Source organism: Artemia franciscana, chromosome 3 (assembly GCF_032884065.1).
Source record: "Artemia franciscana chromosome 3, ASM3288406v1, whole genome shotgun sequence".
Lineage (NCBI taxonomy): Eukaryota > Metazoa > Arthropoda > Branchiopoda > Anostraca > Artemiidae > Artemia > Artemia franciscana.
This window is the reverse complement of record NC_088865.1, coordinates 30655641-30676570: the sequence shown is the minus strand read 5'-3', so window position 1 is coordinate 30676570 and position 20930 is coordinate 30655641. Positions and strand designations below refer to the sequence as shown.

At 34.5% G+C, this 20930-nt stretch overlaps 1 protein-coding gene across 1 annotated transcript in view; it reads right to left on the bottom strand.

Moving 5' to 3' along the window:
* Positions 1 to 20930, bottom strand: part of LOC136025146 (protein TAPT1 homolog) — a 62592-nt gene that overhangs the window by 17773 nt on the left and 23889 nt on the right. The window contains exon 4 of the mRNA XM_065700895.1: positions 13963 to 14137. Within this exon, the coding sequence (XP_065556967.1) occupies positions 13963 to 14137 (175 nt within the window). The remainder of the gene's footprint in view (positions 1 to 13962; positions 14138 to 20930) is intronic.

Sequence of the window (20930 nt, the reverse complement as noted above, 5' to 3'; positions counted from 1 at the left end):
AATGTTGGGCAATCTTTTTACAAATAGCTTGTCTTTCTAGAAAGAAATTAATTGAAGACTTGGAGTATTATTCAAGTGATTGCATTAGAATTACTAATATTTCGCTTGGTCAAAAATTTACCATAGTCTATACAACGTCAAAAGGTAGCTACAACATGCAATTTGAGTGATAATGTTTAGTGTGATCATCAACATCGTTTTTTATGGACTTATGGTCCTGAACGTTTGCACTTTTGAGAGCAACTTTACTTTTCAAAACAAAAAAACTTGAAAATAAAAGCACCAGAACTCAAAGATAGTAGCAAAAAGACTAGTCGCAATTGCAGTTTTTAGATGGCACTGAAAGCGACAACGGAAAATAGATTCTTAGGTGTAGCTCAAAGTAGTTTACTACGGATCTATAGATGGATGAAGGAATTATTCGAAGTTAATTTATAATAAATCTACAAGGGTAATTTTATCAATGTCTTCTAATTATGGCTTGAAACGGTAATTTCGGTGATTCTCTACGTCGTAAATCACATTGGTTAAGCATCCTGGAAGTATATTGGATGAGACTTTAAGTTTCTGCAAGCACGCTAATTATCTTCGCACCTTGCCAAGAATACAGCAATTTTAAGACACAATTTTTATCCAAATTGGATTCTTCTTTTCATCTACTACTCGCCTGTTCATCCTCGTTTAATTGCCTGCTACTGAGTTTGGTTTTGTTTTTCATCTAATTCATTTTATTTTGTTTTTCATCTAATTCATTTTATTTTGCTTTTAATTTCTATATTTAGTTGTTATTTATATCCTTTACGGCGTTTACATAATTCTACTAAACTTGTGCTAATTAGTGCGCAATTCAGATCAAGGGTAAGAGTTACTTACAAGAAAATTACAGTTCGCTTTTTATAGTTTATATCACTTTTTAATGTTGACTGTAAATCTGAGTCTAATACAATATTATAGGAAGCGAAAACAAAGCACATTTAGCATATAGTGTCAGATTTAGATTTGTGATAATGTTAAATTTTAATCAAAGTTGGACCCTTGCCTCTTAAAATGTGTAAATAGTCTATTAAAAACAGAGACTTCGTAAATACGTTTTAGTAAGATGTTAAATTTAGTTGAAATCAGAGCTAATATATCAGTAAAACATAATCGGTAACTATCACATATCAAAAGTAGCACTAGAAGACAAAAGTTCAAAGTAAATTATGTATATCATCAGCTGTCTTCGTTATCTAGCAAACTTAGTACATAATGATTTCTAAGATTCTTGATCATAAATTTGAATCATATAGTAGAATGTCAAAGTCCGAAATCCAAATATATTAAACACAAAATTCACTATTAGCGTTTGATGTCCACCAAATTGGCAATTAAAGGGTTCAGTGCTTGTTGATTACAAATCTGAGGGTCACATCAATAAAGCAGAAGCCAAGAAAGCAGAACGCACTAGATACAGAATCCAAAATTAGTGTTATATATTATATAAAATTAGTGTTATATATTAATATTATTAGTGTTATATTATGTTATATATTAATATTAATATTATATTAATATTATATTATATAATAATATTATATTAATTATATATTATATTAATATATTAACATTAATATTATATATTATATTAATATTAATAATATTATATAATTATATTATATTAAATATAATGTTATATATATATATATTAATATTATGTTATATATTAATATTATTAATATATTAGTGTTATTATAAAATTAGTGTTACATATTAGTGTTATATATATATATATATATATATATATATATATATATATATATATATATATATATATATATATATATATATATATATATATATATATATACATATACTAGCTGTTGGGGTGGCGCTTCGTGCCCAACCAAGCCCCCCCGCGCGCGTAAGTCGTTACGCGCCATATTAGTTACGCACCATTGTAGTTGTGTCCCTGTGTCCCACCTGTGAATATCTATATATATATATATATATATATATATATATATATATATATATTTCAAAAAAGAAAAAGTTTGATAAGATTGGTAATAAGGATAACAGATTATATTTACCTATTAATTTTACTTGTAAGCAGATTGAAGATATTAATTTACCAGAAATTTTAAATCAGCGGCATGTGAAACAGGCCCTTCCTAGTAATTTGAATTATAATGATAGTCCAGTTTTAACTTATAAATTTTCAAAAACTATTGGGCAAATTATTTTTAATTATAATTTAATACTTAAAAGATTAGATAGTGATATAAATTGGAAACTGCTTTGTAATTGTAAGCAACTTGGCCCATTTGTAAATCCTACTTACAAACATGTTATAACAGGGGACTTGTCAATAATAAAGCGAGATAATCTTCAAATTATAATGAATAAAGGGGCTAATTTCCGTCTTTCTCATCATCTGAAACCATCGAGTGTTCTTGATGGCTTGGAAAATGATTTTGATTTATTTATTGATAAGTGGTGTAAGAAAGAGAATAAAAGTAAAGAGAGTTTTCAAAGTTGGAAGAATTTAATTATTAGTAAAATAAGAAATAAAATATATTCTAATTTAAAAAATAGTAACACTAAATCATTATTTTATAATGCGAATATTAAACAAGCAATTGCTAATCTACAGAATGAATTTGTAATTGTGCCAGTGGATAAAGCTAATAATAATTTTGCCATAATTTATCAGAAGCTGTATTGTGATATCTTAAAAAGGGAGTTATGCACAACTAATGTTTACGAAAAGGTAAATTTAGAGGATGAGAATTTAATTGAAAAGACTGAAGAAATACTTTTTAAAAATTTTAATATTAAAATAAATGACAATGATAAAAAGTTCCCTTTCCTATATTGGACTGTAAAATTTCATAAGAATCCCCCTAAACCACGGTTTATTGCTGGAGCAGCTAAATGTCCAACCCGCATTGCTGCTACTGACCTCTCTTTAATTTTAAAGGAAATTGTAAATAAACTTAAAACCTATTGTTCTGGTATTAAAAAGTTTTCGAATTTTAATCCATATTGGAGTGTTAATAATTCACTGCAGGTGATAGAGTCTTTAACAATGGTTTCAGCTAAAAAAATTGAGTCTTTCGATTTTGCGACAATGTATACTAATTTATCACTTAATGTAGTGTTAGATAATTTAAAAATTGTTATCAAGAAATCTTTCCTCTTATCTAGTAAAAGGGTTTTAAAAATAGACACTTATAATAAAAAAGCTATATGGACAAATTGCTTTAATACCACAGTTAACTTGAGATGTTACAGCTTGGATATGATTTTTGATTTATTAGAATTTTTTTTATACAATACTTATATAAGATTTGGTGGTGATTTGTACAAGCAAATCGTGGGAATTCCCATGGGGGGGAATGCCAGCCCATTTATAGCTGACTTGTTTTTAAGTCAACTAGAATATAAATATATGATGGATAAGAATAATCCAAACAATTTAAAACATGTTTTGTCAAATAATAAAAGATATTTAGATGATATTTTGGTCTTAAATTGTAAGGATTTCATTGATATTTCTAAAAATATATATCCATCAGAGCTTACTCTTGAACCTAGTCATGGCGCTGGTCATGAAGATCATTTCTTAGATTTAAATATAAATATTTGTGATAATAATAAATTAAGTTTTAAAATGTATAATAAAACGGATGATTTTGATTTTGAAGTGATTAGTTTCCCATTCCCTGAAAGTAATATACACTCAAATATCACATATTCTGCGTTTTTCTCACAGTTACTTCGTTATGCAAGGATTTGTAGTAATTATATTGATTTTAAAAATAGATGTAAAATCTTAAGCCAAAAATTGATATCAAGAGGTTTTTCTGCAATTAAATTAACTTGGCAATTTAAAAAATTTAGTTTTCATTATAACGAACTTTTAAATAAATATCAAAAGAATTATCTGGAAATACTTAAAGAAATTTTTTACTAATTTCGGAGGTTCGACAAATGATGATGCAGCGCCATTTATTTTGAATTGTGTTTCTAATAGAGCGGATTTTTTTTTTTTTAATAACCACATGGTAAAGATGAATTCTATAATTGTTTAGTTTTTTTTTTTTTTTTTTTTTTTTTTGCAATGTGTTAATATTTGTGATTTGGTAAATTTTATCATATTTAGTTTACCTATTGTTGCTAAAAAGAGGGATATATTAACAGGATAAGCTTGTTTTGGTGTTACTTGGTTGTTTTACATTTGCTGTTTTTTTTTCATAGGCATGTATTTTGGGGGTGATACCTGACACGGGGATGCCATGGATATTCTGTGGTAGCCACAACACTTGGCTGGGTAGAGAATTTAAAGTGGCGAAACCCTATAGGCCAGTGTATTCTCCTGATGAGCCCTTGTGTTGGGTTGTTGCCTCTGAATTATTTGTCTTTATTATTTTTTCTATTGTTTGGTAAATGACGACTTATACTTATTGACGACATGACTGCCTGTCCATGGATTATTCTTTATGGTTGATTGTGTTTGGCTATGCTGTTTGGCCTATGTGATTGTATGGATGAGTAGGGTTAAGGCCTTATTCAAGTGCTGGTCTATATTAATCACTAAATTAGGAAAACAGTCTTCCTTTTCTCCTTCTGTCTCTTTTTTTTTAGTTTTTGCTGTTGCATTGGTGATTTCTCTTTTCATGATATATATATATATATATATATATATATATATATATATATATATATATATATATATATATATATATATATATATATATATATATATATGTGTGTGTGTGTGTGTGTTTTTAACTACGTAAAACATGCGAATATACAACATTCTTCGCTGTCCCATTGTCTGTGCATATAAATAGATTGTCAGGTTTACTTACTCTTGAACATGCAACATATAATTGTCCATGGGAAAAACAATCCGTATTCAGATCTATACCTCATTATTCTAATGATGTGTCCCTGTGTCCCGGTCGTCATTTGTGTCCCGGTGTCCCAGTTTGTAATTTCTCTTTGAGTGTCCCGATCGTCATTTATATTCCCTGTGTCCCGGTGTCCCGGTCGTCATTTGTGTCCTGGTGTCCCGGTCTGTAATTTCTATTCGAACAATCCCTGTGTCCCGGTCGTCATTTATATATTCCGCCTGTGCCCCCGGCGTCCCCGTTGTAGTTGTGTCCCTGTGTCCCGGTCGTCATTTATATTCCCTGTGTCCCGGTCGTGATTTGTGTCCGGGTGTCCCAGTCTGTAATTTCTCTTTGAGGTTCCCGGTTGTCATTTATATTCCCTGTGTCCCGGTCGTCATTTGTGTCCCGGTGTCCCGGTATGTAATTTCATCAGTTGACAAACATGACGTCAGTCAACAAACAACTTCATGACGCATACAGCTCAATCCTTTTAATGACGTCAGTCGACAAACATGACGTCAGTCGACACACGAACATGACGTCACTCGACACACACAGACAACTTATTGATATATATATATATATATATATATATATATATATATATATATATATATATATATATATATATATATATATATATATATACATATATATATATATATATATATATATATATATATATATATATATATATATATATATATATATATATAAAAAAACAGCCCCCCTGGCAGAAACCGAAAAAATATGCTCTTTACAAATCAGACAGCCACCCATATTACAGTTACAAATGCCCTATTACACAGGCTCTGCTGAAAGGCAAATCTAGTTCAAAATAAGATCCAGATGCCGTACTTTATCGTGGAACATTAATGGAAAAGTTACCGATCGAATCCCAATTCTTTCACAGTTCTTGCAGTCCCATGACCCAGTTCTGATTCAGGAGCATTTCCTGTCGGAAGACCGCCTAAGCCTGTTATCTCTATTTTCTAATTTTTATCTCCTCTTTCGTAGTGCAGTTGTGAGACTACTAGGCAGACCATCTGGTGGTCTCGCAATCCATCCCGATTCCCTTACAAGCTATTAGCAGAGACTGATTACTTTATTGCCGCTAAGCTTGAAAATCATGTAGTAGCTAACGTTTATCTGCCTACAAATTATAACAATGAATACTCAGACTCAAGATTTGCGTCTGCCTGAAAGCATTTAGGCAGGTTTCTTAAAAAAGGTCTCTTTTTAAAATTTTGCCTCTAAATCTGTTATAGTCAGCAGAGGTTTTAATTTAGGTACAACAAATACAATGTCTCCCCGATCACAAATCTTTTGGGGCTGTGCTCCTCCCAACTATTGTGTATGGACTATGAATGACAACTTTTCATATATTGGGCCACTTTCCTCAACTTCTAACTTAAACCATGTTGTTGCTTCGTTAGGCAGTCATGAGGTCAAAGTTTTAAAAGAAGGATTCCACTCTGACCACCTTCCTATCTTTACTTGCTTTTACTCATCCCCACCTATGGCTCAAAATACAGAATGAAACTGGTTTTCCTACCGAGATTGGAAAAATGTGTCAAGTAAGTCCTTCAGTAAAGTCTGTGACGAGATGCTGAGCAATATGAAAGTGCCTTTCAATCTTTTATGCGACCCTGCTGTGCTGCCACAAAGTGGAAAGAATATTTCAGTTGAGCTTACTTCCTACTTGGTACGACTAAATCACGCGCTGAAATGTGCTGAAAGAAGCACCGTTCCTCTTCGACGTGTTCGAATAGAGATCTAGTGAATGCGTGCAATTCAGCCAAAATATGGCTTTCTATTTGGAACGACTGTGGTCACCCGAGAGATGGCTTAGTAAATGACTTGAGGCTCCGTACGAAACGGAAATTTAAATTATATAAGTTAATGCTGATCCAGAAAAATGTAATCCGTATTGCTGAAGACCCCTCCAAACTCTGGGAGTACAGCAAGCCTACCAAAGACCAGAGTGCTCGTATGCCTGAAAAAAAGTGGGCTGAATATTTCGCTATGGAGTTCAGTGCTCTCAACAAAAACATAGAGGAGTTTTTAGAAAAACAGCTTGATCTTGTTCTTTCAAATAAGACGAAATCTTTCCTGGTTGTGTCACCAAGTGCTGTTCAATCCTTGATTCCGAAATTAAAGGAAAAATCTTCCTCTGGTGTTGATTCTTTTTTGCAAGGCATCTGTAACTTTCAAGTTGTTTAATCGAGCAATATTGAGCACTACTGTTTCAGATGATCCTTGTTTGTATCGGACAAATAACTAAAATCCTTAAAAAGGGCACAAAAGACGCTTCTCCGTGCAGTTCTTATCGCCCCATTACCATCTCATGTACAACTTTCAAGCTCTTTGAGTTTTGATAAGAGATATTGAAGAAAATTGTTCCTCCCCTCTTCGTCAGTTTGGGTACTAGCGAGGCTTAGGGAGAGAGCATGCTCTCTTTCTACTTATAAATGTGCTGAAGGACATTGAAGAAAGAGGTGATTTCTTGGTTTTATGTGCACTCGATGTTGCAATAGCTTTGACTCGTGTATGTTTTCACATGTTTCACTTGAGGGCCTTTTGAAAGGTGCTGATGCTGCGGTAATCACTTGCTTAAGATGCATGTATAGAAATCTGAAGGCTGGAATTAAAGATGGTAGTCAACTATTTCCGATTCTGAAAGGTGTACGCCAAGGAGCTCTGTCTTCTCCAGTTTTGTTTAATAATTGTGTTACCGGTGCTCAGGCTAAGCTGAACTGTGCTTTTATATTCAAAGGAGCTGATCTTTCGTTAGTTACGTTTGCAGATGACCTACTAAATCTTTCCTGCACTTTTCAAAGATGCTCTTCAACCTTTGAGTTTCTCCAAGAAGAGTACGAACACATTGGATGGAGCTTTAATACTGATAAAACAATTGTTCTAACATTCAACTATAAAGGGAATAGAAATTCAATAAGTCTATCCGGTTCTGAGGTTTCCTTTACTAGCAGCCTTACTTACCTGGGCATGCCTATTGGAGCAAACCTGAAAGAAACCGTAAACCTGGCAATTCAAAATTATGCCAGTAAGATCCAGGCTGCGTATGCCTCCCTGGCTTCAAACGTTTCGTATCCAAATAGATTGCACCGTTTTCATTTATATAATAGCCTAGCCGTTCCTCACTTACTTGCCCTTGCTCCTGTTTGGTCTTTCCTTAATTGTGGCAAAGGAAAGCAAGTTCATCTCCTTTACTTTAAATTTGCAAGGTATTTAATGGAACTTCCAACTTGGACAAGCAAGACTTTTCTACAAAGAAAGCATCATTCGGTAAACCCAGCTGGAGTTATTGAGAAGCGCATTGTTGATTTCACTACCGAAAGCCAGACTGATCTATATTAATTACTAGTTTTCCTTTAACAGTTTTCCTTTTCTCCTTGTCTTTTTTTTTCTTTTTTTTATGTGTGTGCTGTTGCATTGGTGATTTCCTTTTTCATTATATATATGTATCGACAATCTCAGGTTTCTTAGATTATCGATAACAGTTCTGAAACTAATATTGAACTATGGAAGCCCAAAATCATAACATATTACGTCCAAATTTAGAAACTATTGCTTAATTTTCACAGAAGTTGGTATATAAAAAATTTCTGATAATGCTTATTCGAAATCTGAGTTTCCGACTGTATTATAGAAACCTAAAATAAAATCGTGCGTAAGTACTTTATTTTTCAATAGTGTTTGGTTCTGACCAAAAGTTTGGGCCCCTGCCTGAGAGGTCAAGGGCCTCAAAATATGCAAAGATCCTGTTTAAAACATAGTATAAATTTTAGTAGAAGGGTAAGAACCTTATATTTAGTTGAAATCACAGCTATGCAAGAATTTTCCCTCTGTGTCAATGAAGGGCCTCGAGTAGAGCCATTGGGCCCGTACCCTTCATACATCCCCCCTCTTGCTCTATGCAAATAGATGTTTCATCTCTTTCGATGCATGCTCAATCAGGGATTACTCAAGGACTGGTACTAAATGATTACATGTTAATATTCAAAAACCATAGTTAAAAACATAGTAAGTGTACATTTCCCAAATAGCACCTGCTTCCACCAATACGAAGGGCTTTTGTGCTTCCTGATCGTTTTATTCCCAAACAAAGTTTGCATTTACAGGTATCTGACCTTGTAGATTACAAAGACAGATAGATTGACATTGCAAAATAGGTAAAAGGGACAAAAAGGTAAAAGGGACAAAAAGTAACAAACAAAATAATAAAAGTTGATGCAAATATTGCAGTGAAGCAAAGAATCAAAATAGAGAGAGTACAAATTTCCAACAAAAGCTAAGAGCTCATATAATACTTGTGACGAGGTCAGAAGAGCCAAGAGCTCATATGGTATGAGCTCTAGCAAAATTATAAGAATCAATAGATTGATTAAAAGGAAAATCAGAGGCTTAATGCCGATCGAAATTTAAAATAAGAGCTCTGAGTCATGAAGTCCTTCTAAATATCAAATTCGTTTAGATCCGATCACCCACTCGTAAGCCAAAAATACCTCAATTTTTCTAATTTTTCCTCTCCCTTCAGCCCCCCAGATAGTCGATTCGGGGAAAACGACTTTATCAATTCAATTTTTGCTTCTCCCTGACACGCCCACCAATTTTCATCGTCCTAGCACGTCCAGAAGCACCAAACTCGCCGAAGCACTGAGCCCCACCCCCTAACTCCCCCAAAGAGAGTGGATCCAGTCCAGGTACGTCAATCACATATCTGCGACATTTGCTTATTCTACCCACCAAGTTTCATCCCGATCTCTCCACTCTAAGCGTTTTCCAAGATTTCCGTTTCCCCTTCCAACTCCCTCTAATATCAACAGATCTGGTCCAGATTTGAAATAAGAGCTCTGAGACATGAGTTCCGTCTAAATATCAAATTTCGTTAAAATCCGGTCACCCGTTCTTATGTTAAAAACACCTCGATTTTTCTAATTTTTCTAAATTGACAACCCCCAGCTCCCCCAAAGAGAACCAATACCAAGGGCCATAAAAAGGAGCCAGATTTCTACCAAGGATTTGTACGATTTCCAAAGCATGTTGATTACTATTATGAAGCTAATATTGGAAAATAACATTCAACATCAAAACAAGCTAACTTCCTGAGTTCACTGATTGCACATATGAGGCTAATATTGCAATAGGAGTATTAAAGCTATTACAGTAATACAGCTATTAGCCTACATATTTCAAAAATGTTCTTTCATTTACTACATAGCTGATTTTGAAGAAAGTTTTGAATTATTGGCCACTCTGGGGCTACTATTGAAATATAGAAGTCCTAAAAAAAACTATATGCATATTTCTACAAATGTTTGATTGCCAACAAAGTGAAAATCACTACGATTGCTCATGCCCCAACTAGTCTCATATCATGACAACTTTTGTCACATTACTCTCAAATTGACTTTATCCAATACGTCTGCTCTTACTATGATTATTCCAGTCTGGACTACTGCTATCACGACTGCAAAACCAAATACAGCTATTAGCTTACATATTTCAAAAATGTTCTTTCATTTACTACATAGCTGATTTTGAAGAAAGTTTTGAATTATTGGCCACTCTGGGGCTACTATTGAAATATAGAAGTCCTAAAAAACACTATATATATACTTCTACAAATGTTTGATTGCAAACAAAGTGAAAATCACTACTACTGCTCATGCCCCAACTAGTCTCATACCATGACAACTTTTGTCACATTACTCCCAAACTAACTTTATCCAATACGTCTGCTCCTACTATGATTATTCCAGTCTGAACTACTGCTATCACGACTGCTCCTACGGAAACTCTATCGTAAATAGCACATACTGCCGTTTTATATCAAACAAACACAACCTGAAATAGGAAAATTTTTCCAAGACTGTGAACTTGAAAAAACTAGTTGAACTTCGATGAAGTAAGGATGCTAGGGCTGTTTTAAAAAAGTTTTTTTAAAAACAATTTTAGTTTTAATTTTCACATTTTAACGTAAATTTTTATATACATTTTATTTCTGGCGTTGTGCTGAAGACAGCCCTAGGACATAAGGCCAAAACATTCACTGAATTGAATTCCACTATCCTGGAAAAATTTCCCTATTGTTTCTAAGTTGTGTTTTTTTTTTTAAACTACAAATACCTCGATTTCTACTACGCATTTCTACTATTAATTAAAATTAACCGCTATTATCAACAGAGCGAATTAGCGACTACAATTTATATGTGATAATTTTGGTAATCATGGTCAAAAATTTCGTTTCTGGAATTTTTTAAGTTTCGTTTTTCCACAAATAAATATGTTTTGGATTCCTCTAAATTCTCCCTTGCTAAATACCACAACTTCTGGGCTTAGTTTTTCGGGTTTTTTTCTTTTACTTTTGCTCTCGAGTTTCTTGGAAATCATATATTTAAATGTTAAGTTTAGTATATGCTGAATAATTTTACTGGATTTATGACAGTTTCTAAATCATTATCGATTTAAAGATGAGAAAAGGTTTGAGGCTGTTTTGAAGGGTGACAGCATCACTCTTATTTGTGGTAGTTTCTGTTCGCTATATGCTCAGCTTCGCTCTTCATTGCCATGTTTTTAGTTTTAGTTTCAAGGCCATATTCAGGGATGGTGGAACCCCCCAAAATGTTTTTCTGACTCGTAACAACGTAACGAAAACGGATACAATTTTTGCGCTTTTTAGTTTTTTTGTACCCCCCCCCCCCCCGAAAAAAATCCTTTTGTACACACACACACACCCCCCCTGGGAAAAAAAATCCTTGATATGGCCCTGTTTAGGTTTTATTTTTTCATTGGGAGTAATTTCCACTCATTGTAAGTAGGATGTTTTATATTTGCAAGTTTCTACTTGTTTAAGTTTGGAATTCTCTTTTTACTTTCATGGAAAAACTTTCTTTGTTCGACATGATTCAGTACATAAGCACGCATAAATTTAGCTACAAAAATCTAGTAGCACTTGTAACCCTACAGGTTCCCAGGTCTACCCACGGATAGAAAAAATTGAGGATCGTCAGTAGATAGTATAAATTTGGTTAAATAATGCCGTCTAAAATCTTTTCCATCCAAAGAATGACTTTTTATTTAAGCAAGATTAAACAAACAGAATATGGCCAGGGATTTAAGCAAGGAGCTTCGGGGTCCCCCCTCTGAGATCCTAAATTTTCCAAATTCCTGAACATTCTTGTTCAAATTAACAGAAATAATAATTTATTAGGGCTTAAGTTTTGGTTTGGGCTGATTTTAACTTATCTTTTTTACTGTTCCTTATTACTATTAGCAGTATTACTTAAACTCCTCTCTATAAATGAAAATACACGGACGATATATCGGTTGTAGAAATTTAGAAAGAAAATGTAATAGACTGTGTATTTAGTATTCCTTTGAAATTTCCAGTGAAGTGAAGCTCTTATTTTAACACGAAAGCTATTGAGGATAAATCCTCAGTTAACGCTTTTAATTTCCCGAATAGGAGGGTTTCTGGAAAACCCTCTTTTTTAAATCTTCTCACAGACACTGAATTTTTTGGTACTATGCTGTCACCTAATCTTAAATAGCATATCCACGTTGACAACAATACAAAACAGGCTAACATTTCCCTTACTCTACTTAAGCTTCTTTCAAAGCTTAGATCCCCAGTAAAACTCATTATCCGTATTTTCATATCTTTTATTTTACCTTTATTAAACGTACCAAAAAACAAAAAAAAATATTTAATAACAAGACAAAACAAACGAGTAATATTAGAAAATGGTTGCCACCTGTGGCATTACAGCCTATTGATGCTGATTTACCGTTGATACCTTACCAATATTGAAATAGGCATGGAATCAAAACAATTCAAAAGAGAGCTTTTAAGATCATTGGTAATATATAAGCACTTTACGGAATAGGCTTGAGACCCTTGGCATCAGCTTTAGTCGAAAGGCTTTGAGCAATTCTAAGCCCAAGGAGCTATTCCGCCTCCTGTACATCCAAATCAGGAATCACTTTAACAGGGGAAAAGGCCAATATGTCGTCTATATCACTTCAATATTTTGCAAAAGGTATTGAGACTTTTATGCCACATTTTGTTTCTGAAGGTGAAGTTCAACTCCATTTTAAACTGTTTAGCTCCCTTTTAGATCCAAATACTCTTGCGTCTAGTTTTATTTTTATGTTTTAACAACAGTTGTACATTCTCGATTTCTATAGATTTATTACATGTTTTTAATATATTTCATTGACAACTTTGTTCTTTTGTATTTGTGAGGTTTATATATTTTGATATTTTTTCGTATGAATCTTTTTGTGTTATTGACCTTTAATAATATTATTTTTATTAAGATTAATGTATTTTTTACGATTTTGGCACTGCAATAATTCTTCTGACGATGATTGCAAGTTCGGCATTGTTTGCTAGCATGATTTATTTTGAGAATGAAATTACATATTAAACCAACCATACATTTTAACACACAAGAAAAAACATCCTTTCGTAACATACAGCAACATTTCTCTGAATAACACATTTACTTTGTCTGAGTAGAATAACACTTCCTGAATGGAAAACAGTCTGTTTGAAGTCTGTTTTTTAATGGAAAACAGAAGTTACGCGTCTCTATTTTGTGGGAAAACTTTGCTGAAGACAGGGGTGGGGGCTAATCAAGATTTTGCCCCGAGCGCGAGAGATACCAAAACCGCCACTGCTTACATTTTATCACACAAGGAAGAACATCCTTTCGTAACATACAGCAACATTTCTCTGACATGTAACACATTTACTTGGTGTGAGTAGAATAACACTTCCTGAATGGAAAACAGTCTGTTTGAAGTCTGAAGTCTGTTTCTTAATGGAAACCAGAAGTTACGCGTCTCTATTTTGTGGGAAGACTTTGCGGGAGACAGGGGGGGGGGTGCTAATCAAGAAATGGGAATGGAAAAAGAAGTTACTCGTCTGTACGAAGAAGTAAAAAGAGTTAGCAAGAGAAGTGAATACAGTGACCTCAACAGCAGATTTGACTAGAAATAAAAACAAACAAAACATTTAAACAATAAATCAACAAAATAATTTAATAAGAGAACTTACCTCCAACATATTATAAAAGATGTAAAGCTTGATAATACTTTGAGTTCTAATTAGATGATAAACCACAGCCGTATCTATTTTTAGAAGTAACCAAGAAACTAGAATAATGAGCAACCCTTTAAGTATATCTACTTTTTCATGAACATCTAAAAGGCTTCTTTTTCTCCTCTGATTTCTGAAAACAAAAAGTTCCATCAAAACAGTTTCATTTATGTCGTATATAGCCTATGCCACTGAAAAAATCAATTTATCAATTCCTTTCATTACTTCTTGTTCCCGTTTCTCAAAATATAAACTCTCTTGCTAGTATTTAACACAACTGAAGCTTTACTCCTTTTTTGACTCGTATATTGTTTATCAGATTTTCCAAATTTTTTCATTTTTTTCTTATTGATACTGGAAAATTTATTTTGAATGCAAAGAAAGCCTAAATCTTATGTTTTTAACACAAACAAGCACAAAAAAATCAAATATTTAATAAAAAAAATTCTCTTCACGGTGAGTTCGGAGACTAAGTATTTTCTAAACATACCAGCGGGTACGTATCCAGGGGGTGGGGATTGTACAAGCCCTTAACTCCCACATCACAAAATTATCGAGTTTTAAAATTTGTTCTATGGTGTCTTGTATCACAAAATTATCGAGTTTTTAAATTTGTTCTATGGTGTCTTGTTTTATCTGTATGATCAATCTTTGCTGCGTCTCTAACAAAGTTGCATGAGTTAATCCTTAGGGTAATCTTTTTTATTATTTTTTCTTTTTTCGAAGGCCAAATTTAATTGAAATGCTAGAAAAAGCAAGTCAATAACGTTGGACAGTAAGGAGAGAAAGAAAAACAGTTGCCCCTCCCCTAATGACACTGGATCCGGTCGGGATTTAAAATAAGAGATCTAAGTTTCGAGGTCCTTCTAAATATGAAATTTCATTAAGATACGATCATTCTTTCGTAAATTAAAAATACCTCATTTTTTCTAATTTTGTAGAACTAACCCCTCCCCCCAACTCCCTCAAAGAGAGCAGATCCGTTCCAGTTATTTCAATCCTGTATCTAGGACTTGTGCTTATTTTTCCCACTAAGTTTCATCCCGATCCCTCCACTCTAAGCGTTTTCCAAGATTTTAGGTTTCCCCCTTCATTCCCCCCAATGCCAATACCCCCCTTGTTTCTCTCCTTAAAGCATTTCTTTTTATGCAACTAATACTCCACGTAAGAGCGATACGATCCTCAAACTTCAAGAAGAGTTAACATCCTCTGGCCTCTTCGCGGGCTATAGCACGGCTTTTTTTCGTGCGGTTCATAGGCTAGGATGTACAGACAAGGTCTCTGGACATGTTACCACAATTCAAGCTTGTTTCAAAAAGTACTTTACTGACAAAACGGAACTCATGCATGTAAGAAACCAACAAAGGAATTTGGTAACCAAGAAAAATTAGCTTTCATAGATACTCTATAAATGTTTATAGCCAAGAAACTTGTCATCCTGTTTAGCTGCAATACAGTTTAAGAATATTGCCCTTCAAATTCTTCAGTAATTTTCTTCAAGAGCAAATCTATTTGTTAGAGTGTGAAAAGAATAAAAAAAACAAGTACAAGAAGAAATCAGCGAACTTTAGGATATAGTCTGAGCTTTTGTTATTATAGTGTTTAATCAGAAAAGGATTTTTGCATCGAGATTATCAAAATTAGTTGGGCCTTCATTAAGATCGTATCTTAATGAAATTTCATATTTAGAAGGACCTCGAAACTCAGATCTCTTGTTTTGAATCCCGACCGGATCCAGTGTCATTAGGGGGAAGGGGACTGGAAATCTTGGAAAACGCTTAAAGCGAAGCGATCAGGATGAAACTTGGTGGAAAGAATAAGCACAAGTCCAAGATAGGTGACTGACATAACCGGACCGAATCAGCTCTCTTTGGTTTAGTTTGGGGGGGGGAGTAATTCGGAAAAATTAGAAAAATGAGGTATTTGTAACTTACGAATGGGTTATCAGATCTTAATGCAATTTAATATCTAGAAGGATATTGTGCTTTAGAACTCTCATTTTAAATCCCGACCAGATCCGGTGACATTGAAGGGAGTTGGAGGGGGAAACCGGAATTCTTGGAAAACGTGAAAATCGAGATATCTTACGAATGGGTGATCGGATCTTAATGAAACTTGATATACAGAAGGATCTTATGTCTCAGATGCTCCATTTTCAATTCCAATCAGATCCGGGGACATAGAGGGTTGGACGAGGGAAACAGAAATCTTGGAAACCGGATATCTTGGAAAACGCTTTAGAGTGGAGAGATCGGGATGAAACTTGATGGGAAGAATAAGCAAAAGTTATAGATACGAGATTGACATAATTGGTCCGGATCCGTTCTCTTTGGGGGAGCTGGGGTTGTTGATTTGGAAAAATGAGAAAAATCTATGTATTTTTAACTTAAGAACGGGTGACCGGATCTTAATGAAATTTGATATTTAGAAGGAACTCATGCCTCAGAGCTCTTATTTCAAATCCCGACCAGATCTGTTAACATTGGGGGGAGCTGGAGGGGGATACCGGAAATTTTAGAAAACGCTTATAAATGTAGTTGATACGTGATTGACGTAACCGGATTGGATCCGCTCTCTTTGGGGGAGTTAGGAGGTGGGGTTCAGTGCTTTGGCGAGTTTGCTGCTTCTGGACGTCCTAGGACGATGAAAATTGGTAGGCGTGTCAGGGAGCTCGACAAATTGACTTGATAAAGTCGTCTTCCCCGATTCGACCATCTGGGGGGCTGAAGGGAGAGGAAAAATTAGAAAATTTGAGGTATTTTTAACTTACGAGTGGGTGATCAGATCTTAATGGAGTTTGATATTTAGAAGGACCTCGTGACTCAAAGCTCTTATTTTAAATCCCGACCGGCATTAAGCCTCTGATTTTCCTTTTAAAGCAATCTATTGATTCTTAGAATTTGCTAGAGCTCATACCATATGAGCTCTTGGCTCTTCCGACCTCGTCACAAGTGCCATATGAGCTCTTAGCTCTTGTTATTTATTATGTACGGTGAGCCAAATTCAAACCCACATTAGTTGAAAAAAGTTTAGAAATTAAATACAAAAACTATTTCTTTTTTAACTGAAAGGAAGGAACTCAAAGCGAACAGAAATATTTCCGCATACGAAAAGGGTCGTCCCATCCTCAACGCCTCACTCTTTACGCTGGGGTTTTATTGTTTTAAAAAACATAGTTGTGACAAAGAGTCAAACATAAGTGTATAGAGCGAGACGTTGAGGATGGAACTGTACCTTTCTTACACCGAATAATTTCTGATCATTTTAAGTTTTAGTATCGTTCCTTACTTTCAGTTAAAAAATAGTTTTTTCATTTAATCCAAAAAAGAAAAACCTATTGCCTGTTGCTTACACATAGCAATTACAGCATAGCAACATAGGTCCTTACGCTAAAGTATGATTTCGTATCCCAGTCCTTTACGAACAAAAGGTGAAACACAAGGTTCCTTAAATTAGAATAAGATAGCTTTTTGAATATTCTAAATAATATTAGCGTGAAGAGCCAGGTGTAGTGGGGGGGGTACCCTCAAAGTATCATAATAATTTCTGTTCGTTTAGGTTTTAATGTTGATCCTTACTTTCAGTTGAAAAAACCTACTTTTTTTTGTTTAATCGCTCAAAGGCACAAATAATTCTCAGGAGAAACCATCGAAATGCCGCTGCTTTTGCGCTTTGGATGCGTGAGCTAATTGCATAGAGGCAGTTAGATTGCCTCTGCATCCCCTTTGTCAACGCAGCGTTAATCAGCTATGCAAGGGTGGAATATGACCTAAATTATGCAAATAAGGCACAAAATTTTCATGGAGTTTTGACCATAATTGTTTTATTACCCAAGACCTGAATACTTGCTGAAACTTCTGGCAATAACTCGATCCCTACCTTTCCTGCCGCTTTCTCTGTCCTTGCCTTACTATCTTCTGTTTCAGAAATAGCCTCAGGCAAAAACTTTACACTCTATTGTTCTCCCTTCTTGTTAGGACAACCTATCCCCTCAGCCGAGCTCCAAGCCTGACCTACAACCTCTGTTAGATTTGATTGAAATTTCTTTTCCGTTTTAGAGTTAAACTATATAAGAGAGCATTCTTTGTCCTCCTCTTAGGAATCGCTGATGCTCTGTCATTTAGTGTCGTGTAATTTCACTTGTACTCGACCCAGTGAGCTGGACCTAGTCTGTCTCATAGACTTGATAGAATTCTCGGGCACCCTCTTTAGGTTCCAAAAAGGTTCTTCCTTATACTAAAAAAAAAATCCCCATAATCTCTCTAAGGTTTACGAAAATACTACCTTTCTTTACCACCTCAATTACTGGCAAAATATCACCCAAATTTATCGATAATTAGGAAAACGAAAAAATTTGATAGTCCGATTTCATGATAAAAATTTGATAGCCAGGTTTCAACGGGAAAATATAGGCTTTTCTCAAGAGTCTAAAAGGAGAACTGAAGTACTATACAAACAGCAAAATTGTCTTAATATGAGTTACTCAGGTTTAGACTTTTTACAAAAGCCTAAACAGAAAACTGTTTAAAATATTCCGAATCCACCTTTCAAAGCCTCTGTAGATTCAGGGATCTTATCCCACAACCAGACACCAAATGTGGCAACTTTTACCACATCAAAAAATAATTAGAACCCAAGTCCTAAAATTGGTCTCAATCAGGAACCCTTATCACTATCTAAATTCACTAAGTGCAAAGATTTTTAAACGGATATGTTAAATTCTTCAAAGTTCAGGAAAGTTCTGCGAATTTCATACAGAAACACTAATACAGAACAAAGCTAGCTCGCACCTCGGCTCTCCAGCCAAACAGGTAATTAGCCTTTTTCAAACCACACGCTAACGAACTACAATCTGAGAAAATAAATAACACGGCTTGAAAATAACAAAGGAAAACAACAATGATAAACCATCACAGCCCATATCCATCTCTCTACGATTTTTAAGTAGCCTGCAAACAATGGAAGAGGAGAGAGCATATCAATGATATTCATGCAAATACTGTCTTAGTTTTCCAAGGTATGGTGCAGCAAACCTTTAATCAACGAATTTACAATGATGGCAATTCCGATGGAGCACTTTCTTTCAATTTGACGCCACATCATGTTTGAGGAGTTTTAGGTTATTTTCGAAATTCGCAAAAGAATTTGCATTATTAAAAATCATTGCTCTGCTGAATCCGTATAATAGTTACTATTTCCAAGTTAGCTTCGATTATGCATTTTCCATTTTCACATTCTTTGAAAACCCAAAAATGGGTTTGAAAACCCATTTTAGAGATTTCAGTTAGTATGGACCGTTATTTCATCTTAAATAGGATGCAGCTACTGCTAAAACCATTATGAGAGATTGCAAACCTTCCGTTAAGAGTCTTTAACGAAGGTTATACCCTTAGGGTTTCATTCAAGGATGTTTTGAGGTTTTTCAATATGGAGGAAAGAGGGCTGTAAAGTTGTAAACCTCCAAGTGGTTTTCAACGATGGTGATTTCTACATCTTTTTCGATTTTACATTGTTTGTGGTATTTCAGGCTCTATTTCGAAATTCCAAAAAATTTGTTTTAATAATTTAAAATTAACACTTTGTCGAATCTGAACGATGATCATTATTTAAGAAGCAGTGTTTACCGAGAAATATTTTTAACCAGACAGTTAAAGAAGATGTACAACTAAAACTTCGGTTACCATGGGCCATGGTTCGTTCTGAAAATAGGATATTTTATGTGTTTCTCATTCCTCACAAAACAAAACAAAACAATCAAAATACTAGGACAGAAAAAATACTTAGAATAAATATATTTGTCACTTTCATTTGAGTCTTATCATTTTAAACGGACATTTTACCACAATTTTTCCTTTTGATTCCATTAAATTTACATAAATGCATGATATGAAATCAAATCCTTTGATTGCCTACAAAACCGTGCGTATCATCGGAGGGTGCATGAAAGGTGTTCATGACACTTTCGCTTCTTTTTAAGCTTCTTTTACACTGTGCATGACACAACACGTTTCTATTCTACATCACTAATATCCGACAGCTTGTGATTGCATCATCTTAACAAGAAGTCTGTCCTCAGCCTGGAGTTGAGTTGCTTTTGCACCGAGTCATCGGATATTCCCCGATAATTTATAACTTTTTTTTAGCAATGAGTCAGGAATTGAATCATTTTTGAACCGAGTCAGTCCGTAGCTCTGACCTAGCTTGTCTTACACTGATTCACGACTTAACCCGTTTTTGCACCGCATCACAGAATTTGTCAGCTTAGTCTTAGCTCATTTTGAAAGTGAGTGAGGACATGGCTTGTTCTTGCAGTCAGATTGACAATCCTTGCATCAATTTGTTTTAAAAGCTTGTATCAGGTGTCATCAGCCTGACCCTGAGGCTGTGTGGGCCAAGTCCCCTTAGACGGAAATTTTGAGCGTAATAGCTGATCTCAAAATTTACAATATCGATTTAATATTGTATCTAAATCTGAAAACTGGGGTATGGAGGGTTTAAGGGCATATTCTGTTCCTCTAATCATACATATTTTGAATATGCCAATAAGGCTGGGTGGGTCATGTGCCCCAAGAGGCATGGCTATCTCGAAATTTTATTTGATACCGTGGGGGTTAAGGGAATACAGATGGACAAAAGAGTGCACAATGGTTTTCAACCTCAGGTTGTTTTTTACCGTTCAAAAAGATACAAGAGCGTTCAATTTTGGATCAAATGAGCGCCTTACCAAGTCTCCTATAATGCTACAGTCAGGCCTGTTTTGGGTTTTGGAATCTGTCTACTGTCTCCCGGGTTTTGGATTTATGCAAGTATATCACCAATCTTGAAAAAGAATTAAAATGGCTTTTCTAATTTTCCACTTGTTCTTTACTATCAAATTATTACTCTGTTTCCCAATGAGCTTCCTCAATACAAATCCAGCAGTACCC